Source organism: Oncorhynchus clarkii, chromosome 21 (assembly GCF_045791955.1).
Source record: "Oncorhynchus clarkii lewisi isolate Uvic-CL-2024 chromosome 21, UVic_Ocla_1.0, whole genome shotgun sequence".
NCBI classification, from domain to species: Eukaryota; Metazoa; Chordata; class Actinopteri; order Salmoniformes; family Salmonidae; genus Oncorhynchus; species Oncorhynchus clarkii.
This window is the reverse complement of record NC_092167.1, coordinates 25166918-25180062: the sequence shown is the minus strand read 5'-3', so window position 1 is coordinate 25180062 and position 13145 is coordinate 25166918. Positions and strand designations below refer to the sequence as shown.

Below are 13145 nucleotides of genomic sequence, written 5' to 3'. Positions count from 1 at the left end.
CCCAAGCCTTCCCCTTTTCTCCTTCCCCCAAATCCAGTCAGCTGATGTTCTGAAAGAGCTGCAAAATCTGGACCCCTACAAATCAGCTGGGTTAGACAATCTGGACCCTTTCTTTCTAAAAATGATCTGCCGAAATTGTTGCAACCCCTATTACAAGCCTGTTCAACCTCTTTTTCGTGTCGTCTGAGATTCCCAAAGATTGGAAAGCAGCTGCGGTCATACCCCTCTTCAAAGGGGGGGACATTCTTGACCCAAACTGCTACAGACCTATATCTATCCTACCCTGCCTTAGAAGGTCTTCGAAAGCCAAGTTAACAATCAGATCATCGACCATTTCGAATCCCACCGTACCTTCTCCGCTATGCAGTCTGGTTTCAGAGCTGGTCATGGGTGCACCTCAGCCACGCTCAAGGTCCTAAACGATATCTTAACCGCCATCGATAAGAAACAATACTGTGCAATACTGTGCACATTCATTAACCTGGCCAAGGCTTTCAACTCTGTCAATCACCACATCCTCATCGGCAGACTCAACAGCCTTGGTTTCTCAAATGATTGCCTCGCCTGTTGAGGGCCTGTTGTCCGGGCCTCTGGCAGTCTCTATGAGGGTGCCACAGGTTTCAATTCTTGGGCCGACTCTCTTCTCTGTATATATCAATGATGTCGCTCTTGCTGCTGGTGAGTCTCTGATCCACATCTATGCAGACGACACCATTCTGTATACTTCTGGCCCTTCTTTGGACACTGTGTTAACAACCCTCCAGACGAGCTTCAATGCGATACAACTCTCCTTCCGTGGCCTCCAACTGCTCTTAAATACAAGTAAAACCAAATGTATGCTCTTCAACCGATCGCTGCCTGCACCTGCCAGCCTGTCCAGCATCACCACTCTGGACGGTTCTGACTTAGAATATGTGGACAACTACAAATACCTAGGTGTCTGGTTAGACTGTAAACTCTCCTTCCAGACTCACATAAAACATCTCCAATCCAAAGTTTTATCTAGAATTGGCTTCCTATTTCGCAACAAAGCATCCTTCACTCATGCTGCCAAACATACCCTCGTAAAACTGACCATCGTACCGATCCTCGACTTTGGCGATGTCATTTACAAAATAGCTTCCAATGCCCTACTCAACAAGTTGGATGCAGTCTATCACAGTGCCATCCATTTTGTCACCAAAGCCCCATATACTAGCCACCACTGCAACCTGTATGCTCTTGTTGGCTGGCCCTCACTTCATACTCGTCGCCAGACCCAGTGGCTCCAGGTCATCTACAAGACCCTGCTAGGTAAAGTCCCGCCTTATCTCTGCTCGCTGGTCACCATAGCTGCACGTGTTCCATCAGGTATGTACCACTTGTCACCCCCAAAGCCAATTTCTCCTTTGGCCTCCTCTCCTTCCAGTTCTCTGCTGCCAATGACTGGAACGAACTACAAAAATATCTGAAACTGGAAACACTTATCTCCCTCATTAGCTTTAAGCACCAGCTGTCAGAGCAGCTCACAGATCACTGCACCTGTACATAGCCCCTCTATAAATAGCCCAAACAGCTACCTCTTCCCCTACTGTATTTATTTATTTATTTGCTCCTTTAACCTGTACAGTGGTGTACTTTGCACAATCTTGTCACGGTTTTCTTCCTGGGAAGGAGAGGAGGACCAAAATGCAGCGCGGTAGTTGTCCATGGTTTTTTAATTAGAAAACTGAACATGAACACATAAACAAAACAAAACAACAAAGTGAAAACTCGAAAACAGTCCCGTGTGGCACTAACACAGGAAACAACCACCCACAAAACCCAACACAAAACAGGCTACCTAAATATGGTTCCCAATCAGAGGCAATGACTAACACCTGCCTCTGATTGAGAACCATATCAGGCCAGACATAGAAATAGACAAACTAGACACACAACATAGAATGCCCACTCAGATCACACCCTGACCAAACAAAACATAGAAACATACAAAGCAAACTATGGTCAGGTTGTGACACATCTACTGTCAAATCTACCATGCCAGTGTTTTAATTGCTATATTGTATTTACTTCACCACCATGGCCTATTTATTGCCTTTACCTCCCTTATCTCACCTAATTTTTTCACATTGTATATAGAATGATATTTCTCCTGTATTATTGACTGTATGTTTGTTTTACTCCATGTGTAACTCTGTGTTGTTATATGTGTCATACTGCTTTGCTTTATCTTGGCCAGGTTGCAGTTGTAAATGAGAACGTGTTCTCAACTTGCATACGTGGTTAAATAAAGGTGAAGATAAAATCCTTTTTCATATCCTAAAAAGGTCCACATAGCATGCACGATCAATTTTGTATTTCCACTCGTTCAATTTGCAAAGAAAGTTATCTGTGAAAATCTAACCCTAAACATTGTTTCCAACCAGTCAAATCACGTTTGTATGTATTCCTCAGAGATCCTAGAACGTAACCAGACTTCACTATATCATTAGGGGTGTAGTATATCCCATAGGACACCAAATTTGGTCAGATAGCGACGCCTTCATGGCACACCGATGACGCGGACGGTCCTCAATTGATTGACTATAACTTTGTCAAACAAAGCTAGCCAGATAACCAATGACCTGGGCTTTACGAGAATTTCTGGAAACCCCGTATCTGTCACAAAATGTAGCTGTTAACCTTGTGCGACAGCAAGCCTTTTACTTTGGGACAAAAATTACAAGAATATGGAGATTTATGAAGTCATGACATCTGGTTGTTTTGCAAATGTTGAACTTATAATATGGCTACTAATACTGGTAAAGCTATATCAATGTCCAAGTATACAGATTTGATGATATTCTTGCAGAAAAATGTAATATGAATGCAAATGCCTCCTTCACGATTTGTCTAAATATACCTGGGTTACTTCACACTAAATGTCATGCAGTTTTCTCATACTTAGTTATCCATCTGAAAGTTTGCACATACACTGCTTCCATCTTGTAGACACCATTGGAATTGCAACCAGAGTGATGGCCTGGACTGGGATCGTTCTGTGGTAGAAAAAAAACAGTTTTTTTTCCTTTGTATTTTCTTTTACCAGATCTATTGTGTTATATTCTCCTACATTCAATTCACATTTCCACAAGCTTCAAAGTGTTTCCTTTCAAATGGTACCAAGAATATGTATATCGTTGCTTCAGTTCCTGAGCTACAGGCAGTTAGATTTGGGTATGTCATTTTAGGTGAAAATGTAATATAAGGGGGCTATCCCCAAGGTTTGCTGTGTCATAAAACTACAGTGGTGTACATGCAGCATTTGAAACACTGTTGGTCACACACACACACACACACACACACACACACACACACACACACACACACACACACACACACACACACTATCATCTCCTCCCATCTCTCTTTCTCTCTCACAATCAAACACACAATCTGCTCCACCCCTAAATATACATACACACCCTTCACTACAATCAAAATGTCTCACACTGTGTCCTGTGTAAAGCAGACAGTAGTGGCACTGCAGGGCGAGAGGATGGGGTAGAGGGGGAAACATGTCTCACACACACATACACAAACAGACACACACTCTCCATAAAGCTCCATATCAGAAGGTCTCACATTCTGTATCCAGTGTAGAACAGACAGTACAGCGTCAGTTCAGAGCCAGAGGGTAGGTGTAGCAGCCTGGCAGACGGGCCGTCAGGTAGCGTCAGGTATGCCCATAGGAACAAATATGGTGGTACCACTATTAACCCTGCAAATGATACATCATTGTTGTTGTATAAGGTGAGATATGGTTAGAACATACATACAAAAGTATGTGGACACCCCTTCAAATTAGTGGATTCGGCTATTTCAGCCTCACCCGTTTCTTACAAGTGTCCATACAACAATGGTTTGTTGAGATCAGTGTGGAAGAACTTGACTGACCCGTGCAGAGGCCTGACCTCAACCCCATCGAACACCTTTGGGATGAATTGGAACGCCAACTGCGAACCAGGTCTAATTGCCCAACATCCTTGCCCGACCTCACTAATACTCTTGTGACTGAATGGAAGTAAATCCCTGCAGCAATGTTCCAACATCTAGTCGAAAGCCACCCCAGAAAAGTGGAGGCTGGGGGGGACCAACTCCATTTTAAAGCCCATGATTTTGGAATGAGATCGGAATCGAGCAGGTGTCTACATACTTTGGTCATGTAGTGTATGATGAGATGGCTAGACGTGGGAGGACCAATAGAGCACTATTGGACCAAGCAAGAATAAACACACACACACTTCTAGATGGGGCAAGCAAGGAGGAGTACTACAGCGGCTCAATAAAGCTTGTTTCATGACAAGGAATTGTCCAGGTTTGTGTTGTCATGGTTAAAGAGAAAAAGAGAGAAAAAGAGAGAAAAAGAGAGAAAAAGAGAGAGAGAGAGAGAGAGAGAGAGAGGCTAACAGTGAAGGTTAAGAAAAGGAGGGAATGAGGGGTCCAGACACACTCGCACACACTCAAACACATTCTCACATTCACACACGCACTTCGAGAGAGAGAAAAAGAGGTTGCTGTGGGTGTGACCAAAGGAGTAACTTAGACTCTTCTCCCGTTTACCTGAGGGGCTACATATAGCCATGTGTGAGGTAGAAAACACACACTCACACACACCTGTCGACGCTGCTGCCCTGCCGATTCACCTTGACTCCCCTGGGCTGAAGAAAACATATACCACAACTTAACAGGTAACACCAGCACCTCACACACACACTTATACAAATCAAATCAAATCAAATTGTATTTGTCACATACACATGGTTAGCAGATGTTAATGCGAGTGTAGCGAAATGCTTGTGCTTCTAGTTCCGACAATGCAGTAATAACCAAGAAGTAATCTAACTAACAATTCCAAAACTACTGTCTTATACACAGTGTAAGGGGATAAAGAATATGTACATAAGGATATATGAATGAGTGATGGTACAGAGCAGCATAGGCAGGATACAGTAGATGGTATCGAGTACAGTATATACATGAGGTGAGTATGTAAACAAAGTGGCATAGTTAAAGTGGCTAGTGATACATGTATACATAAGGATGCAGTCGATGATATAGAGTACAGTATATACGTATGCATATGAGATGAATAATGTAGGGTAAGTAACATTATATAAGGTAGCATTGTTTAAAGTGGCTAGTGATATATTTACATAATTTCCCCTCAATTCCCATTATTAAAGTGGCTGGAGTTGAGTCAGTGTCAGTGTCAGTGTGTTGGCAGCAGCCACTCAATGTTAGTGGTGGCTGTTTAACAGTCTGATGGCCTTGAGATAGAAGCTGTTTTTCAGTCTCTCGGTCCCAGCTTTGATGCACCTGTACTGACCTCGCTTTCTGGATGATAGCGGGGTGAACAGGCAGTGGCTCGGGTGGTTGATGTCCTTGATGATCTTTATGGCCTTCCTGTAACATCGGGTGGTGTAGGTGTCCTGGAGGGCAGGTAGTTTGCCCCCGGTGATGCGTTGTGCAGACCTCACTACCCTCTGGAGAGCCTTACGGTTGTGGGCGGAGCAGTTGCCGTACCAGGCAACAGCCCGCCAGGATGCTCTCGATTGTGCATCTGTAGAAGTTTGAGAGTGCTTTTGGTGACAAACCGCATTTCTTCAGCCTCCTGAGGTTGAAGAGGCGCTGCTGCGCCTTCTTCACGATGCTGTCTGTGTGAGTGGACCAATTCAGTTTGTCTGTGATGTGTATGCCGAGGAATTTAAAACTTGCTACCCTCTCCACTACAGTTCCATCGATGTGGATAGGGGGGTGTTCCCTCTGCTGTTTCCTGAAGTCCACAATCATCTCCTTAGTTTTGTTGACACCACACTCCGAGGGCCCTCACCTCCTCCCTGTAGGCCGTCTCGTCGTTGTTGGTAATCAAGCCTACCACTGTTGTGTCGTCCGCAAACTTGATGATTGAGTTGGAGGCGTGCGTGGCCACGCAGTCGTGGGTGAACAGGGAGTACAGGAGAGGGCTCAGAACACACCCTTGTGGGGCCCCAGTGTTGAGGATCAGCGGGGTGGAGATGTTGTTGCCTACCCTCACCACCTGGGCAACAACATCTCAACCCCGCTGATCCTCAACACTGGGGCCCACAAGGGTGCGTTCTGAGCCCTCTCCTGTACTCCCTGTACACACACACACACACCTGATAATTGTTGCTCTCACTGTTAATAGTCTCAATTTTGTATTTTGTATTTTCTTTACATATTCAGGCTTTTGGATAAATTATTGTGTTGGCGAGATTTTGTGTATAAATTCTTGAGTGTTTGTGTGTGTCAGTAGATGTTTGTCTGTCTCTGCCAATATAAGTTGCATGAAAGTTTTAATGAGCCACATCTCACTAAGAAAAATGCAATAACTTAAGTTCTGCAATTATTGTGTACAGTATGTAATAAATACTGTGTGTTTTGGCCACAAAATAGTGGATTGGTGTGTTTCAGATACATCTGATCTTGTAGGGATTTACTTAGTCTACACATTATTCTTACATTTATACTAAGGGTTTTGCCAAGTGATTCAGTAACATATTTAGTTTTATCATACGTATAAGTGCATTTAGGCCTGCAGAATATGATGGATAAACTTGAGTTCCACGTTGGGCACTTGGGGCCGAATCCTGAAGTCATATCTGTCCTCATAACTTAATGTAGACTTTTTGCATAGATTTTGCTTTCATATCAAATGAGTAATGATTAACACACACACACACACACACACACACACACACACACACACACACACACACACACACACACACACACACACACTGAAACAGGGTAACAATCACCTAAACACACTGGCTGAGACTAACAGTGCAAATGACCACACACAGACACACACTTAGAGACATGGAAACTCCAACTTATATTAATCCTTCTCTCTGTTTGTTCTGTTTGTCCCATGCAGGCCACTGTCCTTGGTCATCATGTCTCAGTGTGTGCCCTCTAACCTATGTGTGCTAATGCGGCTGCTGACCCTGCTGCTGCTGTCACCATTCAACTTCAGCTACGAGGGGCTCAGCACAGGACCTGGCTGCCATCTATACCGTCAGTCTAACACACACACACACACACACACACACACACACACACACACACACACACACACACACACACACACACACACACACACACACACACACACACACACACACACACACACACACACACACACACACACACACACACACACACACGATGTTCAGATACATGCAAACACACATAATGTACTTTTACACACACTCTTTACAGATAAATACACTCGTGCTGAGTGATTATTGCTTTTTGAGGTGGTTTTGGTTCATTTAATAAAAAACAATCAGAGTTGAATGCTGTAACAACACAGAAAAAAAACAATTAATTAAAGTCCCATGATGGTAGTGGCTGCCCATTACTTCTGGAAAATTCCAGAAAATTATGTCATGGCTTTAGAAGCTTCTGATAGGCTAATTGACATCATTTAAGTCAATTGGAGGTGTACCTGTGGATGTATTTCAAGGCCTACCTTCAAACTCAGTGCCTCTTTGCTTGACATCATGGGAAAATTAAAAGAAATCACCAAAGACCTCAGAAAAAAAATTGTACCTACACAAGTCTGGTTCCTCCTTGGGAGTAATTTCCAAACGCCTGAAGGTACATCTGTACAAACAATAGTACGCAAGAATCAACACCATGGGACCACGCAGCCGTCATACTGCTCAGGAAGGAGATGCGCTCTGTCTCCTAGAGATGAACGTACTTTGGTGTGAAAAGTGCAAATCAATCCCAGAACAACAGCAAAGAATCTTGTGAAAATGCTGGAGGAAAAGTATCTATTTCCACTGTAAAATGAGTCCTATATTGACATAACCTGAAAGGCCGCTCAACAAGGAAGAAGCCACTGCTCCAAAACCGCCATAAAAAAAGTCAGACTACGGTTTGCAACTGCATATGGGGACAAAGAGCGTACTTTTTGGAGAAATGTCCTCTGGTCTGATGAAACAAAAATAGGACTGTTTGGTCATAATGACCATCGTCATGTTTGGAGGAAAAAGGGGGAGGCTTGCAAGCCGAAGAACGCCATCCCAACCGTGAAGCACGGGGGTGGCAGCATCATGTTGTGGGGGTGCTTTTCTGCAAGAGGGACTGGTGCACTTCACAAAATAGATGGCATCATGAGGCAGGATAATTATGTGGATATATTGAAGCAACATCTCAAGACATCTGTCAGGACGTGGTCACAAATGGGTCTCCAAATGAACATTGACCCCAAGCATACTTCCAAAAATGTGGCAGAATTGCTTCAGGACAACAAAGTCAAGGTATTGGTGTGGCCATCACAAATCCCTGACCTCAATCCTATAGAACATTTGTGGGCAGAACTTAAAAGGTGTGAGCGAGCAAGGAGGCCTACAAACTTGACTCTGTCAGGAGGAATGGGCCGAAATTCACCCAACTTATTGTGGGAAGCCTGTGGAAGGCTAAGTTGTGGAAGGCCAAGTTAAACAATTTAAATGCAATGCTATCAAATACTTGTTGAGTGTATTTAAATTCTGACCCACTGGGAATGTGATTAAAGAAATAAAGCTGAAATAAATAATTCTCTCTACTATTATTCTGACATTTCACATTCTAGGATTAAATGTCAGGAATTGTGGAAAAACTAAGTGTAAATGTATTTGGCTATGTTGTGGAAAAAATAAGTTTAAATGTCAGGAATTGTGGAAAAACTAAGTTTAAAGGTATTTGGCTAAGGTGTATGTAAACTTCTGACTTCAACTGTAGTTTCAGGTAGGGACACCTCACCAAGCAACAGCTGATGTCTTTATCCCCTCACTATTGTGCATTCTTCTATCTCTTCCCATTGCACACATAAAAGAAACACAGACTGGACAAGTAGATGCGCAATGGATTATGGTCATTGTAGTTAGTTTCGCACATAAACTGTGATAATTATGTTGAATATTGGCCTGTTGGAAACAACAACTCCCTACTACATCGTCACAGTTCTGGCTGGATCTAATTTATCTCTAGAGAATCTGCAATGTGCGCATTGAGCTCACAGAAAAAAAACATACAACATTTTATTCAAATAATTTAAATTATGTCGGTCAATTACTTGTTTAAATTAATTGTTCTCCTCTTTCCTCTCCACTCCTGCAGCATTTAACGTGACCATCCGTAGTGACCGGCGTGGGACATGTAAGGGAACCCATGTTGTGTATGCCTGTGTTGGATACTGTGAGTCCAGTGCCTTTCCCTCACGCTACTCTGTCCTGGTGGCATCTAACTTCAATCACAACATCACCTCAGCGTCAAGATGTTGTACCATCAGCAAGGATGCAAAGGTAGAGTATGGAGACAGAGACACACACACAACATTATCTCAGCCTTGAAATACTACACTATCAGCAAAGACGCACACACACACACACACACACACACACACACACACACACACACACACACACACACACACACACACACACACACACACACACACACACACACACACACACACACACACAGGGTAAGGGTATGTCATCCTGTTTACCTATTTGGTTGGAACATTGTCACTTGACATGTCTGAAAATGTCAAACGTGATATAAAATATTTAAATTGTAATTAATTTTCCTAAGATCAAAGTTCGTCTGAACTGCCCTCGTGCTCGTCATCACAACGACATTGAGATTCTGACGGCGCGGGCCTGTCACTGCGACATGTGTCGCAAGTCACACTACTGAGATGCCACTGTCGCCGCGGGAACATGCACAAACTGTATCATGAGGACTGGGATAAGAAGGAGTCCCAAGGAGAGCAATCTGTCAATCAAATGTACTGTATATTGAGAGAGAGAGGTTTGTGCATGCCTAGAATGGAATGGTGAAGCAGGGAAAAAAGACTTGAGAAACACTTTTTATAACGTTGCTTTATTTAAGAATTGTTGGTTTAAACATTGGTTTAAGACAGAAGAAGACCGTTTGTGACCCTGTATGAGTTAACAGCCTATTTCCTTTGTAGTGCACTACTTTTGACCAGGGTTCATAGCGCTCTGGTCAGAAGTACTGCACTTTAATAGGGAATAGGGTGCCATTTGGGATGCATTCGTAGGCACAGGCAGCCAGTCAAACCACTATAGATAATACAATAATTAACTCTACATAGATCTGCTATACAGCCCCAACCACAGAACTAGAATGAGTAGAACTAGAATCCAACTTTCAAATCAATGGGTGGACTGGCAGCCAATTTGAGTGTTTACCAATCAAGTTGCCATGGTCAGAAGTTCCAATTCTGTTCTATTAATTTTATGGCCACTACACAGCCAGACATTAAGAGACAAAAGAATGTACATTAAACTTTATTTCATTTAATGAGCTTGAACAACTGATGTTTTGTAAATAAGTGACAAGAAAGAATCTTGGAAGTGTTGAGGAAATTGAGGAAATAAGGAAATAAAAATGTAAAAGATTACTACATATTTTTAAATAAGTGTTCTGTGTGACAACACTACAGTGGTGTACATACAGCAATATGAAACCCTCTTGGTCACACACACACACACACACACACACACACACACACACACACACACACACACACACACACCTCTCATCTCCTCAATCGCTCTCTCTCACACAAACACACATCCTTGTCCCCCTCCCCCGACATACAATCCCTGCTCCCCGCCACCCCAACCAATACACATACTCCTTTCCCTCAGTGTCCTGTGTGAAGCAGACAGTAGTGGCACTGCTGGGTGAGAGGATGGGGTAGAGGGGTGAGACCTTTATTTCACACACACATACACTCCCCACACAGCTCTAGGTGTAAAGGGGGAGACGTGAAGCTGGCAGCCTGGAAGGTGGGCCATCAGATAGCGGGTACGCCCGTAGGAACACACATGGTGGTGCCGCTGGATGTAGGGGGGCTCCGGGAACGACTTCTATAGGGCAACAGAAACAACATAACAACCCCATTAACACTGCCAATGATACATCATTGTTGTTTTATAAGGTGAGATATGGCAAGATGATATGATGAGATGGCAAGACGTAGGATGACTTATAGAGCAAGCGAGAATAAACACATGCACAATCGGCGGCTTGGAGGCAGGCCAAGCGAGGAGGAGTTCTACAGCAGCTTAAAAAAGCCCTATCTTTGTTCAAGGAAGTGTCCAGGTGTGTGCATGTGTTTGTTGTCCTGTTTACCTATCTCCCAGGTGTTGCAGCAGTCAAAATGCCAATTAGCAAAGAAAAAACAGAATTGGGCTGCCTGTGTAAATGTAGCCAGAGAGAGTTAGCGGGGCAACAAAATCCTGAGACAGAGACAGAGACAGAGAGAGATGAATAGAGAGAGAAGTGATGATGAGAATGGTCTGATGGCTCAATACATTTTAAACTCATACATCAAATTTGCATCTGGTCTACATCTGGTCCACAACATTTTTGTAATAATTTATGGTAACTTTCACATAAGTTACTATCAGTTTAACTTTGCTTCATATAAGACAGGTAAGTCAAACTATTGAAGTCTCTTCTGTTCTTACACTACAAACATATAGAATCTCCCCAAGCGTACGTCATGATTCCTGCACGGCCAATCAAGAGATCTCTGTGCTGAGCCTGAGCAACTAGACAAGTACAGTGATACGTTCTTGTCATGTTAAAGGAAATAAAATGTCCATCAGTTATACAACGTTTTTATTTTATTCAAATTGTAAGCTAAACTGATTTCTAAACATTTACATCAATGATGTAGATGTGTTATTAGAGTTATGCTGCATTCTACAATCTACTGGTTCCTATCGTTGTCTTATCAACAGAATCAAAGGTCTGTTTTGTTCACGTACAGAAATGTACCTGAAAACATTACTAATGGCAACAGCAAGGCTGATGGTCCTCATGCGCTCAAATTACCTGGAGTGACGCGCGCAGTGCCAATAAACATCATTGTCATGAGCCGTGCCCGTTAACTACACAAAAAGAAAAGGATTAAACTATTTTAAAAGGAGCAACAAATAATTTAAAATTTCACAAATATTGTCAAAATAAAGAACCACCAACAACGAAAGTAGACTATACAAATCTGTTTGGTAGGCTACGTAAAGACTAGTTTAATTATAAAAACAACAGTTGGGCATCTTCTCCACTGTCTGAATATGCCCTATCTCAGAACAAATGTTTTGATTTTGCTTTTAGTTTTAGTTAAATTGTACACTCTGACATCATAGCAATTATAACGAAATGCCCTTAAACTTGGCGACTCCTCTGGGGGGGGGGGGGGTCATCCATGTGTGTGAGTGTGTTTGTGAGAAAGAGAGTGAGGGTAGGTCTGGACTTCTTGATGGGCCGCCCCCAGTTGGTGAGGGTAGGTAACAACATCTCCACCCCGCTGATCCTCAACACTGGGGCCCCACAAGGGTACATACTGAGCCCTCTCCTGTACTCCCTGTTCACCCACGACTGCGTGGCCATGCACGCCTCCAACTCAATCATCAAGTTTGCGGACGACACTACAGTGATAGGCTTGATTACCAACAACGACGAGACGGCCTACAGGGAGGAGGTGAGGGCCCTCGGAGTGTGGTGTCAGGAAAATAACCTCACACTCAACGTCAACAAAACAAAAGAGATAATCGTGGACTTCAGGAAAGAGCAGAGGGTGCACCCCCCTATCCACATCGATGGGACAGTAGTGGAGAGGGTGGTAAGTTTTAAGTTCCTCGGCGTACACATCACGGACAAACTGAATTGGTCCACCCACACAGACAGCGTTGTGAAGAAGGCGCGGCACAAACATCTACAGATGCACAATCGAGAGCATCCTGCCGGGCTGTATCACCGCATCACCGGGGGCAAACTACCTGCCCTTCAGGACACCTACACCACCCGATGTCACAGGAAGGCCATAAAGATCATCAAGGACAACAACCACCCGAGCCACTGCCTGTTCAACCTGCTAGTGGATAAACAAGACTGTGGAGAGACAAGCCTGCTGAACCAGCAGGGACCGAGAGATGGAAAAACAGCTTCTATCTCAAGGCCATCAGACTGTTAAACAGCCACCACTAACATTGAGTGGCTGCCGCCAACATACTGACTCAACTCCAGCCACTTTAAAATGGAAATTCATGGAAATGTATGCAAAA

At 43.5% G+C, this 13145-nt stretch overlaps 1 protein-coding gene across 1 annotated transcript; it reads left to right on the top strand.

Annotated features, from left to right (window-relative positions):
• Positions 1 to 6941: 6941 nt before the first annotated feature.
• LOC139379539 (glycoprotein hormone alpha-2-like) lies at positions 6942 to 9738 on the top strand. The gene is made up of 3 exons (XM_071122357.1): positions 6942 to 7062; positions 9157 to 9341; positions 9634 to 9738. The coding sequence occupies exons 1-3, from the start codon at positions 6942 to 6944 to the stop codon at positions 9736 to 9738; spliced, it is 411 nt and encodes a 136-aa protein (XP_070978458.1).
• Positions 9739 to 13145: the final 3407 nt, after the last annotated feature.

What these genes read in the sequence shown, in the direction of transcription:
- LOC139379539 (XM_071122357.1), top strand. Translation starts at nt 6,942, where the DNA reads ATGTCTCAGTGTGTGCCCTCTAACCTATGTGTGCTAATGCGGCTGCTG. An exon ending in ACCTGGCTGCCATCTATACC is followed by an intron (nt 7,063 to 9,156) that starts GTCAGTCTAACA and finishes CCACTCCTGCAG; the next exon opens with CATTTAACGTGACCATCCGT. An exon ending in CCATCAGCAAGGATGCAAAG is followed by an intron (nt 9,342 to 9,633) that starts GTAGAGTATGGA and finishes AATTTTCCTAAG; the next exon opens with ATCAAAGTTCGTCTGAACTG.